Source organism: Rhipicephalus microplus, chromosome 7 (genome assembly GCF_043290135.1).
Source record: "Rhipicephalus microplus isolate Deutch F79 chromosome 7, USDA_Rmic, whole genome shotgun sequence".
Classification (NCBI taxonomy): Eukaryota; Metazoa; Arthropoda; class Arachnida; order Ixodida; family Ixodidae; genus Rhipicephalus; species Rhipicephalus microplus.
Window position 1 is genome coordinate 32,099,083 of NC_134706.1, and position 21,721 is coordinate 32,120,803.

The 21,721-nt window shown below is 46.1% G+C and overlaps 1 protein-coding gene across 1 annotated transcript in view; it reads right to left on the reverse strand.

The window, feature by feature from the left end:
• Positions 1–10,030: 10,030 nt before the first annotated feature.
• LOC119180189 (putative ATP-dependent RNA helicase DDX5) overlaps positions 10,031–21,721 on the reverse strand; it is a 33,855-nt gene continuing 22,164 nt past the window's right edge. The window contains exons 11-16 of the mRNA XM_037431331.2: positions 21,631–21,695; positions 19,761–19,822; positions 18,514–18,573; positions 14,744–14,992; positions 12,288–12,526; positions 10,031–10,556 (exon numbers count right to left, since the gene is read on the reverse strand). Coding sequence (XP_037287228.1) covers positions 10,119–10,556; positions 12,288–12,526; positions 14,744–14,992; positions 18,514–18,573; positions 19,761–19,822; positions 21,631–21,695 — 1,113 coding nt within the window. The 3' untranslated portion in view covers positions 10,031–10,118. The remainder of the gene's footprint in view (positions 10,557–12,287; positions 12,527–14,743; positions 14,993–18,513; positions 18,574–19,760; positions 19,823–21,630; positions 21,696–21,721) is intronic.

Here is a 21,721-nt window from a genome sequence, read left to right on the forward strand (position 1 = left end):
TTGATGCAAATAGTGAAGACGAGTAATGTACACAATTGTGTACATGGCGTTTCAAAGTGTTAATCAGATATCTGTGTCTCAATCAATGTTTGTTAAACCTATATCAGCTTATTTAGTATCGAGTCGGCAAGGAGTAATTGGTCTCTTCCTGGGCTTGGCTTTTCTGGGCTCATGGGGACTCGCCTTAGATTACTTTGTCACAATTAGGTTTGCCTTATTTAGACAAATTATACTTGGCCATAAGAAGTGATACGATCATCAAATATGTCTAATTACGATTGGCAATACTTACCTCGACTCACCTGGGCTCATAAGCTTAGCTCAACTTGTCTTAACATAAAGACAGCAAGCTAGAATAGATTTGATTAGAATCAGCCTAATTAAACCTACTTATGCCAGTCTGTTTTAGGCGATATCATGCTCATCTAGGCTTGATTAGTTTTGGCTACGCTTAAATAGGCTAATTAAACTTAACTTGGTTTCACGCAACACAGGCAAGCTGGGCTGAGAAAACACAATTTTGTACGCTTGGCTTCATTAGGTTATATGACACTAGCTATGCTTAGGCGAACCAGCCGGCGTAAGAAACAACACGATCCTGGCGCTTGAACTGGCTCTGCCGCAACCGCTACGTAAACGAATGGCGCAGATTCAACGGAACGAAAAAAGCGACACTCAATTGTCATTTTGGCTACGAGCTCCATAATACTGTAAAAAAAATCGATCTGAGAGACAACCTGATAACGACTAGATGTGCATACACCCCAGTAAATGTCACGTCAGTAGATCGCGCACTGATACGTTCTGCCATGCGATCCCATGGTCTGCATACTTTTGCTCACGCCTGAACACAACGAGAGTGAGTTTAGTTTGCGTGGCACTTGCATACTCAAGACGTAACCGTCAAGCTAAGGATAATAACTACAAACTTGAAATGAGTACATTTCATTTAGATGGTACATGTACGTACGTACATATGAGTGCGTCCATTTAGTATATGCCCGTTTACAATTACTGCACACTTGAAAAGTGCCCAATTGCTTAAATTGTACCCAACCATTTATTTATTTGGCTTTGATGGCACCCGTACTCATGAGAAATGAAAATTTTGTTTTGGTAGAATTTGTGTACCCAAGATGTTACTGTGAAGCTAGAGATGGTAACTGCACGCTTGATATGTGCCCATTCAGTTTGGAGAGCATCTGCACTTCACCCGTGTGTCCGTTTAGTATGTATAGCACCTCTCCTCTTGAGAAGTACTGATGAACCAAGGTAACTGCACATTTATGAATTGTCCTTTCGCTTGGATGGTACACAAGCACTTGTCCATTTGGTTTTGGTGGTACTCGTTTACACGGAGCTGTCAGTATCGTTTTGGCGGCACTTGTTTACTCAAGGCTCGACTACCAAGCTAGAGAAAGAAACTGCACACTTGAGATGTGTCCATCTAGTCCGGATGGTACATGTACACAAGAGTGTGTCCGTTTAGTATATGCCTATTGTGCCCAACCACTTCTCCGTTTGGCTTTTATGACACTATAGCTGTGTTCATGAGTAGTGAGAATTATTGTAGGTGGAACTTGTGTACCAATGATGCGACTGTGAAGCCAAAGATGGTAACTGCGCGTGCGCACTTCAGATGTGCTAATTTAGTTTGGATAGTGCCTGCATTCCCCCTAATGTATCCGTTTAGTATGGATTGCATTCGTCGAGAAGTACCAATTTGCAATGGTAACTGCACATTTGTGAATTGTCCATTTGATTGGACGGTATGACCTACTGCTCTGTTGATGGCACCTGTGTGCATGAGAAGCAATAGTTTAGTTTGGCTGCACTTTTACAATAAAAGCTCCTTAATTCAAACTTCCCAAGGGGACTATAAAAAATTCGGGAACCCTTAAGCTTCGCCTTCAAGACTTGAACGCGATAGTAATGCCCTGTTTACTTCAACCACTTATTGCATACCAAATTTTCCTGTTTTCACTGTTACCGCTAATTGAGTAGTTTTTGTTATCCTATTTTAAACAGGAGGTCCCCCTGCAGCCTGGCGTTTTCGGACCTCCTCCTGTATATTTATTTTGTACGATGTTCCCTTTTCTGTACTAATAACTGAAATGAACTTGAAATAAATACTTTTTACTGTATGATATGTTACTGAAGTTTAAATTGTGGACTACTACAATGTAATCGAAACAGTTGACAGTGGCTTATGACAGTGAAGCTTTCACGTATGGCTGAATTCTGTGTAATGAGTAGCATTCTTTAAACAATGAAAAATTATGTATGCATGCGAAATGTTTTCGAACTTGCTATGCACCCACTACGTGATCTCAAAGGGCCCCTAAGCCGCGGCAAGTTTACTTCTCGCCTTCGCTACCTTTCCTACAAGTGCTATATCCTTCTCGCCATTTAGTTCTTCCAAAAGGACGTCCACTGTCAGCACTGCAGTGTTGAGCCTGTCAGGGTTTGGTGCTTTTCGACTAGACGTTGCTATACCTTCCTTTGTGTGGTCGCAATGCCCAGAAAACAAACTGCGAAATCAGTGTATCGCGCACAACAGTCGTGCGAAAAAACTCGGAGCGAGTGTGCAAGTGCATGGAAAAACCAGGCGCGCGACAATTCGCAACAGACATCTGTTGTATATTGACCAATCGAGAGCTTACTTCTTTTCGACGTCACGTGAACAAACAGCCGGCGTCGTGAATCATGTCACTATAGGACGGGAGACGCTGAGGGAGAATGACGCCCTCGTTCTTCGTATTGTCGGGGTTGGTTTACGGGCCCTTTAAGGGAATATGTGCAGTAACATGTGTCTTTTGCAAGGGAGGGGCCATTTTTTTGAAGTACGAAGTAGTTATGATAACCACATGTTCTGATGCCTGACAGCAACGTACGCTACCAGCATAGAATATTAGTGATATTACGTTGTGTGAAGGAGCTTGTATACAGGACGCATGTGCTTGTAAAGCATGAATGCTATTTTCACTGTATTTCCAGGCAGGTCGAGCAAGTTATTTTGACTACAATTTCAACCAGACACGTGGATGTGTGGTAGAACACCTAGCTGCTTGCCACCCAGCGGCCTGGGTTCAATCCTCTCTCGTACCCAGCAATCTTTATTTCTTATTTGCATACTTCTTGATTTTTCGCTCACAGACCAGATGGTCTTTCACTCCCAACAAAGGACACCTACCACAGAATTTCTGCGAAACGAGCTCTTTAATGCTATCATGTTAAAATTGTTCGAATCGGCAGGCGGACGCTGGAATGAATGGACATCGCCTCACACTATGCACGCAGAACCTACAGAAGCCACTTCTAGACTAGTTTTCGCGAATTAAGCCGCAAGACATAGTTGTAGCAGACAATTTATGTGATGATCGGTCAGTCAGTGATGTGCAAGAAGCGACATGCTATACGTGCAGCTACCTCAATGTCGAAATATAGGACGCCATTTATGCCCCAAGACCAGTTTATTTACATAGCAAAGTTCACACAATTAAAATTAAAAGTAATTAGAAATTTGTATTTGCTCCCATTTCTACCCTCACACGTTAGCAGCTTGCCTAACAGCTCGCCCCTCAGAGGTAAGTAAATAAACTTAAGGGGCACTTACACAAAATTTCGCAGCAGAGATATCCTGTGGGATCAAGGCCCGTGAGCATGCATCACTTCCAGAATATGAACAGCAAATATGGCTTGGATGGTTTCTTACATTGATTTTGAAGTTTGCATGAGCGATCCACTCCCTGGCGCTATTGACAACCTCAAGGGCAACCTTGGTGACCTCCCTACTTCGTTCACGCAGACTATGCTTCAATAAGTTAAGACGCCATTTTCTTTAATTTTCCAGCTTCTGCACCAGCAGACCGTAACTTGGCAGCTTCTGGCAAGCACACGGCCATTGGCAAGCGTTAATTTTTGCATTTGGAGAGACTGCTGCTACGTTTGAGAGGAGGACCTGTTCATTCGGACCGTGCAGAAGTGAGTCACTGTTCTGTCTGCTGACGAGGTCGAGCCTTGCACACACTAGCTGGCACTAGTTCCACTCAAAGGCTTGTTTTTTGGAGCTCTCTAAAACCGAAACGGAGACTGGTCGGTAATGAGGAGCCTCTAATTCAACACACACTGCAGCGAAAAATGTGCAGTGCCATCATGCTGACAGCAACACATTTCAGAAAAAGAATTTGTCGGTATTTTATAGATTCTCCGACCCTTAAATAAGTGCCCCCCCCCTTGCACCATTTTTCGATACTTCTCGTGATCCACTTAGTGCATGGCTGCTCGGTTCTGTGGGAGAATCGTCGTGGAGAGAGAGCAATAAAAGTTTACTTTGAAACGGTGTTCTGAGCACTGGCATTTTAAACTTCAGTAAATACAGAAAGCAGAAGTTGGACCTTGTGTTGAACAAAAAACTGAAGGGGGGTGGGGGGCAGTAAAAATGATTTCGTATAGCTACACCCTAAGCACTCTTGATATGAACTGTTTCACACACACACTTCAGTGCTTACTTAGAACTACACCGCATCGGGCACCATTGGCAGCCCGTGGAAAGTGGCGTTAAAAAAAAAAACGAACAACTTGAGAGCTGTTTGCACATTTTTCTCTTTATTTCTCCACAACTCTTTCTAAACGTGACAAAATATGAGCCTCAGTTCTTCCACGGTGAGAAGAGGGTGAGCCAGTGCAATTTTTTTCTTCTCCCTCGGTTGAGAAGCAACAACCTGGTGGCGCAGCTTTGGTACACAATCGCTTTTATATACAAGGTATGTACAAGAACTCCCACCATGTCGTCCTTCCCGCCAAACTTTGCTGTTGGCGATGGTAAATGAGCCATGGATGATAGATCAATTTCCATGCGTACCGTTTTCCCCCCCCTCCCCACAACTTGAGGCGTCCAAGTTAACTATAGGAACAGGTTACACTTACACAAGCACACAGCTTTTATATTATTTCGTGCACCTAAGAGAATAAGGAAAAAGCAACGAACACCTACAACACTGCCAAGGACAAAAATATTGGTTCCAGATGCGGAAAAAAACTTGCAGAACAAAACTTGTGTAACTAAAGCACGGAGTGTTCCATAAACTGAAAGGTGGACTACTGAGACACTCGGGCAACGCCACCTTGCAAGAAAAAATGAAGTGCCATGAATACATGTTCCTTGAGAGAGATAACGAAGACGAACTTGGAGTCACCAACACTCTTATCACCGAGAACAAAAAGTAAAACTGCATACACGAGTCTACAAGACCAGAAATTGCACGCACGACACAGAATTTTTTTTTTTTGCAGCAGGTCACGTCTTTTTTTTTCTTATAACACGACTTACTACAAACGAGAATTCAGGAGAGAAGGAAGCGCCAGACACCGAGGATCTAGTCTTGTCAACTCGGCGAATTGGCGTAAACTCCAGTGAAACCAGGTGGACTGGAATAAGTTTTTTTTCTTGCTCTGACATCTATGCTAATTACGGACAGAAAAAGAGGCGGTTACACACCAAGAAGGTTGCTGCCAGCAGTGTAAATCCCAGGCAGAAATGCTCTCAGACTACACAACGTGAAAACAGTTGAGAAAATCAAGAGAATGGACGGCTAAAAAAAGCAAAAAGGACAGTAAGGCTTCAATGTAGAGGTCACGCACGTGACCGACTCAGCGACTTACGGTCACAAGCGACCGTCACGGTGATCTACAGTCGCAAGCACACACGCACACACCGGATTCGTGGAGAACGCGAAATACAGGGAGAGGCAATCGGTTTGCTGGCAGAAGGTTCTCCAGCACAGATTAAAATAAAGAGAATAATGGTCACCGAGCATGAAAAACTTAGACTCAATGTGTTCAGCTCCGCTAGGGGGCCACTCATGCTGCCGCTGACCTCCCAAAACAATCTATCGTGCCTCTGGAGCTAGACTTTGGGCGACGGCGAGGTTTTTTTTTTTTTTAGTCATGTGACATTGGTGATCACCTGATATCCCTCTCCAGTCTATGACGGCTGTCCAGAACAGGTGATTGATGCAGCGCGATGATGAGCTCAATGGCCAGAGCGCACGCGCCTGCTTCTCGAAGAAGAAAACTCACCCAGAAGAAGAACCTTGTGAAACATTGCATGGGACGCAAACTGTACAAAAAAAAAAAAAAAAAAAAAACCGGTCTGACTGGGAACGACCCAACGTCGTTCATGGGCCACAGTCCTTTTGACACACCCCGACACCGTGGCTGCGTTGAACAATGTATTAATGTATGCTAAGGGTCTGCGCCGAAGACACCGATGATTCCTTCCTCATTATCGACTGAACCCTTCGTGGATTTGATGACGAACTTATCATGGGTCCAAAAATGAGCGTGGCAGATTAGATGCCACATGTCGACTGGCTGCAAATGCCATGTGAAGGCAGAAGTGCTAACGCAGCAGTCTCTCTCTTGCTAAAAAAAAAAAAAAATGGTCAGAACCAGAGTTTCGAGCTACAAAGAGTCCCACGAGCAGCGCTAACTTGCGCCGGCAGGTAACCACCGAGTCGAGCATGCACAGGTCCGCTTCCTGCACTTGCCTCCCGACAGTTTCTTTCCCCTACCCCCTTACCCCAATGTCAGAAGAAAAGAATGTGTTGAAGAATGCTGCCGAGAGACACTCTCGCTACCCTGGAGTGAATGCGGAACCTCCCTCCCTCGATGACATCGAAGCAGAAGGGCATGATGAAGTTGTGTTCACATTAAAAACACCCGCTGTGCCCTCCTAGCCACGACAGCCGCGAAATGGATTGGCTCGCGGCAAAGGCGGGACAAGAAGTGGGAGAATGTTCAGTGTGCCCCACGATAAAAAACGCCTAAAGATGTCGGTCACTCAAGCAATGCACAAGTCCGCCATCTTACCCGTTCGAGCAGTAAGCGAGAGTTAAAATGAAAAGCTTAAAAACTGCGCTCTCGCACTAATACAAAGTCCGCCCCGAGCGTGCGGACGAAGATCTGTAACCAACTTTGCCGCTGAAAACAAACACCGCGATGTTGGGACAAGTTCGTGCAACCCATAACTTGCCTGAAAGCCCTTGCTCGATGGAACAACACGATTCGACCGAAAGCGCGGCACCGATGCTCTCTCTGATGTGTGTCCTGAACGAGTGCGCACTTCAGACGCAGTGCGCACGAAGACGACTATGATGATTGCATTTATCTACAGACTTGGGCAAGCCCGCAAAAGTGCTGTGCCGCCGTGGCTCACACAGAAATGCAGTGGGACGATGCTGCCCCATTTGGTTCAGGACTTGAGAAATATAAGACCTTGGAAAAATCTACAAAGCCTATTTTTGATATCACAGTCTTATCTGGAGTTAACATCCAGAGAGTTTAAAAAAAAATTCACGTCCCCAAGCTCTCTTTCCCAAGCTCGAGAAACCTACGATGATGCCATCGCTTTTGAACTGCTATGGAAGCATAGACTCGTGGCTTGAGCTCAAGTACCATGGTAAAATCCAGAGTCGAGACGATGGTTGAAAGCTTCCCGGCTTTCGAACTGTGCTCTCTCCCTACGGCTTGTCCTCTGACAGCGCAGTCAAATCCCGAGTCGAGTGAGTGCAGCCATAGTCGAGCACCATAGACAACACGTGCGCAGTATGCCCGGCTTTGTGGCATGCCTGCGCAATGCGAAACCAACAACCAACAGGAAGTGTGGTTTCTGAAAGGAACGTGCAACTAAACGTGCATTGGCTCTTGCTTCCCAGAGTGGCCGCTCATGAAACGGCACGACCGAAATGCACTCAAAAAAGGCAATGATGGGGCGAGGGGTCCGATGACCCCGCACACGCGGCGGCAAACGAGAGTGATCAACGCTCCCAGCATTTAGTTTTACATCAGATAACAAAGCAGTATCTTCCAAAAAAGGACTTTCTTATAGGACAGGTACGAAAAGAACAATCATTACATAACTCTCACTTCACTTCAAAGAACATTTCTGTAGAGACAAACAGTTCCCCAACCACTGACGTTTACAAACAATGAAGTGGCAGTACATGCATTTGTTGATACTGCTACCATCTTTTACTTTAAACGTGTCGAAAGTAGAAAAAAGCCCATTTTCTCCGAGCACACGCGAAAAAGTCTCTGCACGAAACCCCGTGAGGCAATTGGAGAGTGGTACCGTTCCTCCCTTGAGACACCACATCGAGAGTGGAATACGCTACCTCCGCAGGCTCTTTCCCGACGAAGCCGCGTTGGATTGCCACGCAGATGAGCGCGAGGCGTGGGACGGAGCTCTGGTGAAAAAAAGGCGCAGTCCTATTTTTTTTTGTGTTGCTTTCGCAAATCTTTGTACATTTCGAGCTTTCTTTCGCTGTTTTGTCCATTTGCACAATGAAATCGCCTCGATTTACTGGACCCCTGAGCGTTTACTATACATAACCGATGTCCCACAGTTGCAGCAAAGGAACTACAACAACAACAAAAAGAAAAATCTCCTTCAGAGGCGACGCGACTTGTCAGTGACAAAGTTTTCAAGCAGCGGCCGCGACACGCCACGACAAAACAAAATCGCGAGAAATAAGGAACTGGTGGTGAAAAGGGACCAATAAGATGCTCCCAGGAAACAAAACGTCATTCCAGCATCAGCAGAAGGTGGCGACGACGATGACCAGAGAAATACCCTCACGAGCGGCAGCAGCAGGGAGGCGACAAAAAATGACCATGAGAAAGAAATGCAGTGCAGAGATTGACGACAAAATCTGTTCTCCAGAGGTTCCAAGACGTTTCTGCACGAACAGTCAACTCGGCGCTGACAATCTACGCCGGCCGAGTGAGTGTGTGTTCAACTTTCAGCGTGTCATGAAACTACGGTGGCAGCTGTTCACGTGCACTGCGATGCCGGCTGCGAATCTTGTAGGCACGAATTCGAGTTTGGACATTCTGTATAACAGATTTCGGCTGCAGTGAATAAAGGTATGGTAAAGAAGAACGCGCAACTGCTAGCAGGATGTGTGACATAAAAAATGAACAAAAAATTGCCGACCGCGCACACGAGAACCAGCACAAAAGAACATCCGAACGCGAACATTGGGCCCTAAATTTCTCATTCACTTTGCCTTAAGCACTAGCTTCGTGCCACGATCATCGTAGATGACGTGAGCCTACTCTGCGCAACTGTCGCGTTCACCTACACAAATCACAAGACAGCCACACGTTTTCCCAAGAGATTCCAAACGTCACCGCACTGCATGTAATGAACAAAAAAAAAAGCATGTGGGTCACATCACTTGGCCATAGCAACACATCAGCTTTGACAGGGCCAGAAATCGTCACAGCTCACAGACAAGAATCGATCTCACAAGTGTTTCTGTTGGTCACAGCAACAAAGCGTTGTTAAAAGTCTCCGGTGTGACGAAACATGGAACCTCGCACTTTGCAGAGCCGACGTGGAAGTACAACTGCCTTTTGCGCTATCAGACCGCCGAGACACGCTTAAGCAGCGACAAGGCATAAAACGTTGCAGAGTATAGAATTAACGCCGATGTACAACTCCTTGTCTGTTGTGACCGTTAGACAGTCGCAACATGTTGCGGCTGTGACAAAGCGTGCGACGTCGCAGTTTGCCGAGCCAATGCTGATGCACTAGTTCCTTGGTCATGCTAGCATACTACTCAGATGTGCCGCATTGCTCGTGACGTCTCACAGTCTGCAACAGATATCGATGTCACAACAGCAACCCACCGGAGTGTGTCTGCCACACTCGTGAAAAAAACTTCAGTCTGTGTTGCTCATTCTGTCAAAGCAATTAAAATTATGTCAGCTGTACAAGGTGTGCTGTGTCGAGCTCCAAGGCCTCTGCTAAACATTGCTGCTTTTTGCCTGCTTTCAACCGAATAGAATACAGATTTTCAGCACTGCACTTCAGCTAACATGGCTGAACATCACTGCTGCAACCACACTTTGAGACAAAAGGAAAAAAAAGGAATGGAAACATCGAAGGGAGGAACATTTCAAAAAAGAACAAAAAGAAGATTCTGCAGTTAGTCACTAAGACAGAGTAGGCAAAAGAGGAACGAAAAAAAAAAGGCTAGATAAGAGAAAGAGAGCAAAACGCCCTTGTTTTTTCGACCCCGCAAGCAAGAACCTAATGGGGGGGGCCAGCATTAAGCCGGCACTTGGTAGTACAGGCTGGGCGGGACGTACGCCGCGTTCTGCGCGTACTGTCCGTAGCCGCCGGCGTACATGGAGCCCTGCTGGTGGTGCTGGGGTGGCATGTAGCAATGCTGCGGGGCCATGCCGTGGTGCGGACCAATGCTCTGGGCGCGGAATCCGGCTGCCGCTCCGTACTGGGTTGGGTGGTGCATCATGGCGGTGCCGTTAGGAGGAGATGGCCGAGGCTGAGCGGCCTGTGGTTGCGGCGGTGGCTGGGCCTGTTGCTGCTGCTGCTGCTGGGCTGGCTTGTAGCCGCCTCCGCCACTGGCCATTGCGCTATTCTGATTGCCAGCGCCGCCTGCCAGGCCGCCAGACATCGGCTTCGGCTGGTTGTTGTAGCCGCTGGGGCCGCTGCGCTGGTAGGCAGGCTGGCTTCCATTGTTCTGCATCTGCGGACATGTAATTTTTGTACGAAGTGAAGCGCAACCCCAAACATTAAGGCTCTTTCGCTCACTCAGCTACCATGAATCACAGGGGTAAGTTTGTAGCAAATTGTCTCGAATGGCCATTTGGGTCGCAAGGCGACTGCTTTGGCTCAGTCATTCACTGCTTGATTTTTCAGTCACGTGACTGCAGTCGCAAGCCTCTGAACCAATCGCATGCATAGGAACACGACGCCAGCTCATTTTACAGCACAATATCAAGAAGAGCCCGATAGGAGCAAATGTGAATTCGGTAGAAGTCGCATGCAGGTGTGAAACATTGGTCGCCTCGAGTTCCTTTTCGGTCCCGGTCACATGTCTGGTTCTAGTCGCAGGTGAATATGAACCTTAGGATGAAGTATGACAAAATCCCAAAAAGACTGAGAATAACAACTAAAAAATGCCAGGCCTGCACGTAACGTGCAGCGCAGTCACAGCGAAAGCTGGAAGAGCGGCCTTTCAGAGCCTTTTCTAAACTCATTGGGTAACTACTGCAAACATACTTGCTTGATACCCACTATAGCATTATTAATAAAAAATCTTTGGTGAAGTTCCGTCATTCGTTATGCTATTTAGCGTCATTCTTCTGAGAAGCGTGGTATCCGCTAAACAGTGCAAGGAATTCTGTGCCAATTGTTCATGCAGTGGCTGCATGACGATGAGGAATTATGGCTGAAGTGGGTATGCGCCACAATTAATAGGAAAACAAGAAGCAGCTTATGGAATGGGTTGGAGCAGTGGATGGCCCACTCGTTACGCTATTCGCATTGTGCGACGACTGGTTGTTCTTTCGCCGTTTTAAAATGCTTTATAAGTCGTATTAATGAGATTGCTTAGCCGACATCAAGCCTGCCTAAGGCAAGTTTGCCAACAAGTGACAAGCACCTGCGTAGCTCAATGGAATACTGTGCTGGCACCCAGCGGACCCGGGTTCGAGCTCCACTGTGTCATTGGCGCTAGTTGTTTTTTTTCTAATTTCGTGCAATGTGGTTACGGACATTGGCGGACAACTACGGTGAGGCGCGACCCGAGTTGTGATCTCATAACTGCTTTCACTGCAAAAATTCCAAAGTATCGTGCACTAGAACCACAGCTGGAGAAATACTGGTTGATTTTGACACCCTGGAGCTTTGTTTTTGTTTCTTTTTGAAAGAGTGCCCTTGCTTCTTGCCCCCATAAAAATGTAGCCACCAAGACACCACTTATGCACAAAAAAAAAAAAAACATGCACTCTGCTTATACGTTTCAATCGTTCAAGTGTACAACGCAAGATACACATTGCGATTGGCTTGAAGAAATTTCTTCGTTTGCAATACGGACAAAAGGCAAAGAAGGCAGAGAACTGCGGCAGCTCATGCAAATGCATGAAGTCATGACAAGCCACTGAAGGCTTTCAATATTACTGCTTGTTTTCCTTATTTGATATTAGAGCGTGCTTGTGCTGAGGTAGCGGCTTGTCTCGCCCACTCAGGAGAGGAACCACGAGGGACGCATCTTATGGCACCGCTGGATCATGCGGGCTCTTACTCGACCTGCCACCTTTGCTCGCGAAAGAGTTCGCTCTCGGCAGAAGAACCTTCACCGCTATGTAGATGAACGATTTCATGTGACCACAGCACAACCCACCCCGCAGTAGACTTTTAAAGGGGAATGAAAAAGGGGCGCAAAAAAGGAAGACTGCACCAGAGAGACGCTGACCTGCGGTCGGTTGAAGCCGTTCTGCATGGGTCTTCCGCCACCGTATCCATTCTGCTGTCCAGCACCTCCGCGATATCCACCGCCACCTCCTGGCCCACTACGCATCTGGGGGGCCCCACCCATGCCTCCTCCGCCGTAACCGCCGCGGTTGTTTCCGTAGCCACCGCCGTTGTTTCGCTGCTTGTTGTCATTGTTTTCAAGGCTCGCCAGTGGCTGCCCCGGTGCTCGGAAACGACGAACTGCAAATAGAAAGATTTACAAACTACTGTTAAGGGGTCCCTGACACTGCTTTTTAAATCTATGTCAGCAATTAGGCTGTAATTGTGGTCAAAGTCTAAGGCAGGAGAGGCCCTTATCCAAACGACAGAAAGATTGCCTATAAACCTAAAGGGACAGTCCCACTCGCTTTCTCATTGAATGTTCGACGGCGGGGTCACTTACGGTGCGCATTTAGAGATGTCAACATACAGAATGTGCTCATTGGCGCAGGCGTTTGTACACTCAAACCTCATTATAACAAAGTTGCATCCAACACAAAAATATGTTTGTTACATAAAAAAATTCGTTGTAAGGTGTATCGATGGAGTAGTTTTCATTTACTTCAATATAACTGATATTTTGGCATATCGGGGTTCGTTATATTTAGGTTTGAGTGCACAAACGTCCGTGTTGCAAATTCCTCTGCCGTCTCGAGACATAACAGACTCTAAAAAGCCGGGAACGAGTTTTCTTCACAATTTTACCAAGCAGTCTAGGCTGCGCATATGGCGCTTCTGGTGGCCTCTGGTGAACACAGTAACAAGTAGCAAAAACAACCTTGAAACTGGCTGCGAATGCTCCGAATTTCGCCACTTCCCTGTCACGAGTTGTTTCGGTGTTACGTAACAGAGAAGCCGCACATCATGCACGCCAGACGTGATCACTTCAGAGTTTGAAATTCTGTGACGACCATCTGCAATTAGGTACTAGTGTTTTCACCTTGACATACGAGTATGTATGCAAAAATGACAGAAGCCTGGGTGTCAGGATTTTTAAAATCTGCAATTCTTTTAAAAACACCCTGAACAGAAGTCAACAGGAGACCTAAGCTACTACCTTGAGCAATGCCTGTTTTTAGATTACCACTTGATTATTTGAAGAGATTCATTTGTGCTTATCGTCTTTTTTTTATGTAAAGAGGACCTCACAAACTGCTGAGGAATAACCCCGATGCCAAATGTCATCAGCTTTTCTAACAATTCATTATGGTTGATATGATTAAAGGCCGGAGTATAGTTGACCAACAAGACATTTCTAGCACTTCTCCGTGATGACATTTCCGCACTGCATCATGACCGCCGCCCCTTTGAATTTTCGGTCTGCTTCACCCCACATTATATTTAGGTGCTGTAGCAAGTGCAACTTTTTGAACTTGTTACTGTTGCTGCAAAAAAAAAGAGAGAGACTTGCGAAACCGCTGGTTCGAACCTACACGATGATGAATGCAGTAGAGGTGGGGGCTTCAATTAAAGCAGCTTATGACCTCCAGCTTGAGCACAAAGTCTGCGATTTCAGCCACTCTATGCGACTTATGGAAATGCTACAAGAGTGTCCGAATTTTCAAGAAGGTTTGAAAAATTGGCAGTTGGCTGTATGTCCACACTTGCACACTCCGCCTCCCGTTAGCTGAAGCGATCACTACGAGGAAAATAAGTGATGGTGCCCAGGCCAATGCTTCAAGACTCACTCCATTGGAAACACTTGCCCTAGTCTGTCACAAAGGCCCAATCTGGTCTATCACAAGGGCTTAAAGACTGGTCACCACGGCAAATACATAAAACTACTCTCCATCACAAAAACTAGTCTTCATTGCAAAGGCAACTTCTAGTGTTTTTGTCAGAAATATAAACTGGCCTTCATCACAAATACCTAAAAGCTAGTCTCAGTCACCCACCTGGAAACAAGTCATCAAAAGGACTTGCCAACGTGTCCTCAAAAAGGCAAGCTGTAGTCTTGTTACTCACAAGGACTTACGAACTCATTACTCACAAGGACTTACGAACTTTTCTCTACCAAAGAGGCAAGTTGTAGCCTAGGTTAAAAAAAATTGCAAACTAGTTCCCATCACGAGGCGCACAGTTGCAAAGGCAGCTTACAGTTTTTAAAACAATGCCAATTGCAGTAGACTCTCGGTAAACGGAACTTGAAGCGACAGGAAATATATGTACCATTTAACAGAAGTTCCACTTACCGAGTGATGAACATTAGCGCAAAATACAAGCATACACTCGAGTAGTTTTGTTAAACAAGACTACCCGAGTCGTTCCGTTGAAAGGAATTACTAAGCAGTAGTTTCGGAATAAATTTTCAATTACAGAGAGTCTACTGAACTCTATAAAAACGAATCCCCAAGCCATAGAGATACCTCGAGCCCCCGTTGGCCTCTTGGAAGTAGTGAGAACGGTGGGCGCACTTACTGTTGCGGCCGCCGCTGAAAGCGCCGCTTCGGGCCAGGTTGGCCATCTCGTACAGCTTGGGGTTGACTGCCTGGTTCGCCTCCTTGAGCACGGCGATGAGCTCCTTGGCCTGCTTCATGTTGTTGGGCGTGAAGAAAGTGTACGCCGTGCCCGTCTTGTTGGAGCGCGCCGTCCGGCCAATGCGGTGGATGTAGTCTTCGGAGCAGTGCGGGTAGTCGTAGTTGATGACGAACCGGATGTCGTCCACGTCTGCGCCACACGGCAAACAAGGTAAGCAACAAGCTTCGCGCTCGCGCGCTTCGAGTCCGACCAGGTTCCTGCCATAAACTTAATCTCACCCTGTCCTACAACTGCTGATCGATCGTAGGTAATGAAGCATTCCATGTAACGTTTCTGCCGCTTGTATTAGCGCCCCAACATGATTGGCCTAACAGGTTCTTACGACCAGCATTCCGTTTTCTCAGTGCTAAAGCAAGACTGCTGGATAGGAAACTTAAAAGAATTCTGCCACATACACCAGTAGCATAGACTTGTGTAACGATATGTATGCTAAATAACAATATCAGGATCGAAAGGCTCTCGTCTTCGGAATGTCTCTAGTCTTCACGAAAGGCATTTATAAGCATGTTTTTGCCCCAGCCACATCCCGGGCCATTTTGATGTTCAAGCAAATTATTATTCTCGCGATGACCGTTCTGAACACTGTCGGCTGATCATGACTTGAGTACTTCAACTTTTTCCATCATCCATGCATTCAATAAATACAAGATATGTTTACTAACTTGCAGACAAATAGTGAATGAACACCGATATCTACGGTTCTCTTGGAGCGCGAGTGCTTGCAGTACAAGCCTGGTTATGTACTCTCCTGCCAAACATGAAAATACTTGGGATGACTTCCGTTGATATAATGAGTACCTTAGCTTACGAGATGCTGTATGTTCGACAACTAAGCCAAGTAGGTACATGCAGACTAATCGATGGAAGGCATGAACTCTTCAGAAATTCTTCAAGACCTTGTTTGACGCATGCATCATTCCCAAAGTTGGTCTGTCGAGTCTATATAAGAGTGGTTTGGCATGAAATCAGACATTGTTACCATCTGAAGCAAACTTAATCTGCTACAAAGCTGCCTTCAAATCAACTTGCAATGCAACGGTGAAAAACCAGGCAATAAGCCTGTTCAATGACAGCTAGTGAGCGTGACTAGAAAAAAATTTGCCATCTTCCGCTTGTAACAAGGCACATACGCTTGCAGAAGACTAGTCTTCAGTGATCAGCTTATTCTAGTCTGATGATAAGCAACGCAAGAAGTCATGGCATCGAACCACTGTTCACACGACCTAGTTAAGTGTGTGCAGTTGGACAAAACAGCTGAAGGCTTGGTAGACGTGTAACACGTTCGCAAAGACATTTCTTGAAGATCAGTCTCCAGAAGGTGACTAGCGTGATGACTTCTGAAGACTGCCATTCCTCAGAGAAAGTGTTTGCAAAAGTGCTCCGTGTTGACCAACTCTCATCCACTAATTTGCCCCATGACAAAGCAGTGCTTAGCATATCCCACTCACTAATTGCAGTTAGCTGCCATAACTTCCAGACTTTGTAACCATTTGACAACAAGTTAACTGCGGAGACGGGTAGGATACATAACCTAGAAAACTAGTGGAACTACCAAAGAAGATGCTGGACACCTTGAGCATCTTCTATTCCTTATATAAAAAAAAATAGCACTCAGAGTCTAATAAATACTGCCATGTACCTAAAGACACAATGGGCCACCGTCTTCAGCAGTCTTCATACAAAGGTTACCACATCCCTGCATAACTTCAGCCACCTTTACTTATAATGATAACTGCTATACCCGTTCCTCTTGCGATCGTTGTCTAGCATCGTAACTTCAGACTTGATGGCTGTATCACAATTTCAGATTTGCAGTACATGGCTACATCAATATCAGTTCCAGCTATGTCGTGATGATGGAACCCGTTCATATACACAAACCCGAAGACAGGGGCCTACGAGAACCTCCGATGACTTCTGTGTGCAGCACAGAATATGCTTGTCCAATATTGTCTGGTACCAGACGACTAGTCTTCCGAAAGAAAGTCTTCAGAAAGGAATTTTCATATGTGCCAGCGGGACTGCTTAGTCCAACGACACGTATCAAACCATTCAGCCAACAACACACGGTCCAGACTCCTTTTCCTCTCCGGAGGACCAGACTTGCGCAAGGGAAAACGTGAGCCAGTCATGGGGGCGGTGGGGAACAACTTGTCAAACAAGCCAAGCGCGCTGTCGTCCATGGTGCCTAGTTCCTTCGTCACACCGGCAAACGCCACAGCTCCCCCACACTGGCCGCCGCGTCGTCCCGCGCAATAGACTCCCAACGCCACCTATACTCCAGCGGTAGTGCAGACCGGACACGTGTTAACACATGCAGCATGAAATACATTTGACGCAACAGTTCTCTGTGAGCAGCATTTTGGGTTTTTTAGAGCCAGTGTGAGACATACATGTACAGCAATCAAGAAGCAAATTCAAGACACTTTTAGAGGGAGTACCTAAAGATACTGCTGGACAGAAACAAAAAGAGGCTAGGAAAAAATAAAGTGAAAACAATAAAGCAGCTCAAACAGGATTCATAGCAGTTTATGATTTACCTCACTATAAAACTATGCGAATTGTGCTAATAATGCCAATACATTTTCTTGGGTATTTGCATAAAACTGGTCCAAGCGTGCTACGCTGCTCGTAGCGATGGCACCAGATGTGGACCATAACACAAATGCCCCGCTATATGAGAATTTAGGAGCAGGTAGATGGATCAGGAAAAGCTTCCAAGGAGACTAACAGTGTCCTAGTGCCCACGCTACAAGCTGCAAGGGCTACTGGAAGCCACATTTGTGTGCTGCACATGCTAGGATGACACCAGACACAGCATTTTATCGCCACTTCCTGCCGAAAATTCTTAAAATGCTCACATAGGAGCTTAGGCAGCAAAGGGCTTTACGAAACCAGATCGCCTTTACGAAACATGTTGGAAAGCAATAGTGAAAGATTTCTCAAGTGCTTAGAAGACTGCTATGAACCCTAAATAACACAAACAAAAAGCCAACAATCATAGGGTAATATGAAGATGCCATGCACTATCATACTTGTCAAACACATAGCCGAGGATGTCTTCTCAACACAAAACTAACTCCCATTATTGCTTCGTTATATTGAAAAAAATTTGACAGCAACAAAAAAATTAAAACATTCAGAACCTTGCCTTTTTTTTTAATCTTTGAGGCACAGTCAGCTTAAAACTGGTAACATGACTTCATGAACGTCCCAACATTTCATTTCCATCAAAAATTTGTCACTGACCTCCATTTTACTGAACTTTATTTCACTTGTTCACCATAGAAACTGTGCAACTTGTTAAAAGCAGTTATCTCTGAAATCTATGCCATCAAACCACCTTGTATTTTTTTTTTGTTCATCCTAGGTTAATCAAGTAATTGGCATGATCCCGAAAAATCCCTGCTCACCCCATCCCTCTCAGTGTTTTTGCGTGTGTTACTGATTAATTGACTCAACATGCACACGCAGATTCATACAGCTCGAACGGTAACTTTGGCACCCATGCTTCCAAAGAAAGCACGTTTTTAAAGCAAAGAAAGCATTTATTAACATAAGAATGAAGGGCAAAGATCTTACCGTGCAGAACGACATGCAAAAAGAAAGAATGCATCGCAAGAAAGGCAGCTGAAAAGACAGTTGCTTACCAAGTCCGCGGGCCGCCACGTCGGTAGCTACCAAGATTGGCGAGCGGCCAGAACGAAACTCTGCAGTGACCAGAGGACATTTGCAAGGTTAATGTCCGTAAGCAAGGCATCAGCAACAAGAACTCTCATTTGTAATCGAGGCAACTAAATTCAGTAAGAGCATCAACCCCATGCAGCATTGCAAGTCTTGGCACTTACCTGCACCCGCAACACTTTCCTCTGTGCAATTAACAGTGCAAACGAGACACATCTGCCAAAAATCGACCACCACTAACCAAGAACCAAGAGCGATGACCCCACTAGTTGCGGCAAGTGTATGAAGTCGCAAACCCACAAACCACTCATTACAGTTTAGTTTTTTCGAGGCAACTTGCTGCTTCGGTGCTTTCATTTGTGCAAGACTAGCCGTCCCCTCCCCCTACCATTTGAGCCATGTGCTGCCACTGTGTGCATATACAATTTTTGTTAAGTCACTGGTTCGCTTGCACCGACAGGACTTTTTCCCCCTAAATATTTTTGTACCGTGACATTGATCAATACAGAAAATTATTGAGGAAGCTGGAATCACAGTAACAGTACAGAGCCTGAAGCGATTGCGGAGCTGTGCTGGCCTGCCTTCTTTTTTTTCCCCCTCAACTATGCTTTCTCTGTCTTCATTTATTTGCATTTCCGTCAGTCTCTCTTGATTGATAAGATTATGAGAGACGCTGCAGTGAAGGGCTCCGGAAATTTCGACCACCTCGTCAGTCTCTTATTTTTCTGTAGCCATTCCTTGACAAATCAGCGCACGTGTCCTGGGAGTCGATCAAAGATGAAGAGCATGAAGACAGCGCATGCCGCTTCATGGCGGGATAGCTTTATGTTCACTCTTCAAGGACTAATGGTAGGCTTAGATAGCTCCACTGCTGAAATTTCCCATATCACACCCTCAATGCAACTAATTTTGTCACTAATCAGCATTGCTCGATCGCCGCGCTGTCCTACTGGGATAACGTTTCAAGAACAAAACTTCTGCTGCACTGAACTACAACAAGATTTTGCAGAAAAGGGGATGGTATAAAGTTTCATTATGCCCACAAAATCGGCACTGTCCTGTCAGACAGAGACCTTCTGTCTAAGCAGGCACGACATTTAGCGTAAGCGCTCCTTTCCCCAAAGAAAGTCTCCAGTTTCACACGCACTTTCTTCCAGGCTCGAGAAAACAAGACTACCCCGAAATTTTATTTTAAACAGCACAGACCACTCACCATTGAGAACCCAATCACGTTCCGACTGAGACTTGTCCCCGTGAATGCATATAGATGGCAACCTATGGAGGTGGACAAAAGACAACGGATCTCCATTGAACGAACGACACAGTGTGCGAGAAGTGGTTTACAAATTAACAACATGCTGCAGCAACTCCTGTAATAGTAAGCAGTGGTTACGGCTTCAAGCTTGTGAAACATAGCAACTCATTAGTTGTCATTTTTTTTTTCTCCTCCTGGAGTTTACTCAGCCCAACTGACGTCTATCAGGTATAACTGATCGTCCACCCGACTGCACCCCCTGCAATGCTAAGGCTTCTGCGTTTAACTGATTCAGCCTTGTGGCTTGCTGCTGCCACACTATCCCCACCACCTAACGTTGCCTTCCCATCCAGCCCCCACTAATACACTTACTTTCCACTAGATTCCAACCTTGATGTCGCTACATGCACTGCCCACGTCCCTTCCTTTAACTTAATTTTGACTACAGTAAAAGCTCGTTAATTCGAATTCCACGGGAACGCTGAGCAATTTCGAATTAAACAAAATTCGAAATAATGAAAGTGAGCAAAAATGGGTGGATTTTGGGGGTGGGGGCACGAAAAATATTTATTGGCCAAAAAGGTCAGTGATGACCATCTGCTTCTTTTCTCTGAATGCCACAGCTGCGGCTCCCTGTTCCAGCGCGCGGACGCGGCGCAGGGAATCCTCTTCACCCTCTTCAAAGCTGAAGAAGAGACGCGCCACATTAAGTGCCTCCATCACCGCAGAAGCTGACGGGCGCACAGGCGCTTCCTCACCTTCTGGCTCTTCAGCGTCAGGCTGCGCACCGGCTACTTGAGCGATAATGTCCTCATCAGTCAGGGCACCACACACCGATGCACCGGTGTCAACTTCAACATAATCGGCAAAACGTACGCCCCGAAAAGTGTCGCGCAATGCCACTGGCATGAGCTCTTCAGCCCCATCCACGTCGACGTCACAACTATCCTGCGCACTTCCAGCTGCAAATCCACTGTGGCGAAAACAGTTGGCGATTGTGGTCGCGGTCACCTGTTCCCATGCGCGCACCAACCTGTGCATGGCAGTGAGCAGCGTAATGCCGAAGTCCTTCCTGTCACCCGCGCACAAAATCATTCGTGAACGAACAACGTGCTCGAGGAACAAAGTGACGCTGCCAGGAGCGGCCTAGGACTGCTAGGACTACTCCGCCGACTCCTCAGCGTCCCGTGGGTCCCGCGTACAAGTGGCGCCAGGCGCTGAGATAGCGGGAGGGCTACGAAAAAAAAAATTGCTCCCTGGATTTTGGAGGCCATACTTTGCTCGCCCTTTGTTCGGAGGCCACTTGAAGCTCGAAAAAACTGGTCGTGCCACCTGTCGTTCGACCGTAAAAGCTTCCACTAGTGTTTGACGATGATGATGCTCGACGGCGCGCGCTTCGAATTATCCGTACAGGCAGCAATTTTTGTTCGAATTACCGAATCGTTTTACACATGGTCTCCTATGCACTGCGAACCGGAATGCGGCGACCATTTCGAATTATCAAAATTTCGAATTAATGAGGTGTGAATTAACGAGCTTTCACTGTATGATGTCCTAAACCTGTCTTTGCTCTGTGACCCACTCCGCTGCCTCCTCCACTATCCATCAATTTTCTTTCTATGAATCAGCGCAGTATTCTTTAAGTATGACTCTTTTTGTTAAATTCCGGGCTTCCGATCTGTATGTAAAAGCCAGTCTACACAACTACACTTCCCTTTGTTGGATCAAAGACAACTAACCAGCATAATGGGGTTTTGGCGGAACTCTTGCGAAGGACAATTAAAACGAAATGAAAAAGTGACGATCCCATAACCCAAGTCATGCTCACCCGCTTCTCCTCATCCTGCGTGTCAGCTCGTCAACTTTTTTCTTGGTTTCGGCGAAGATCAAAGTCTGCACAACGAGAAACAGAAAAAAAA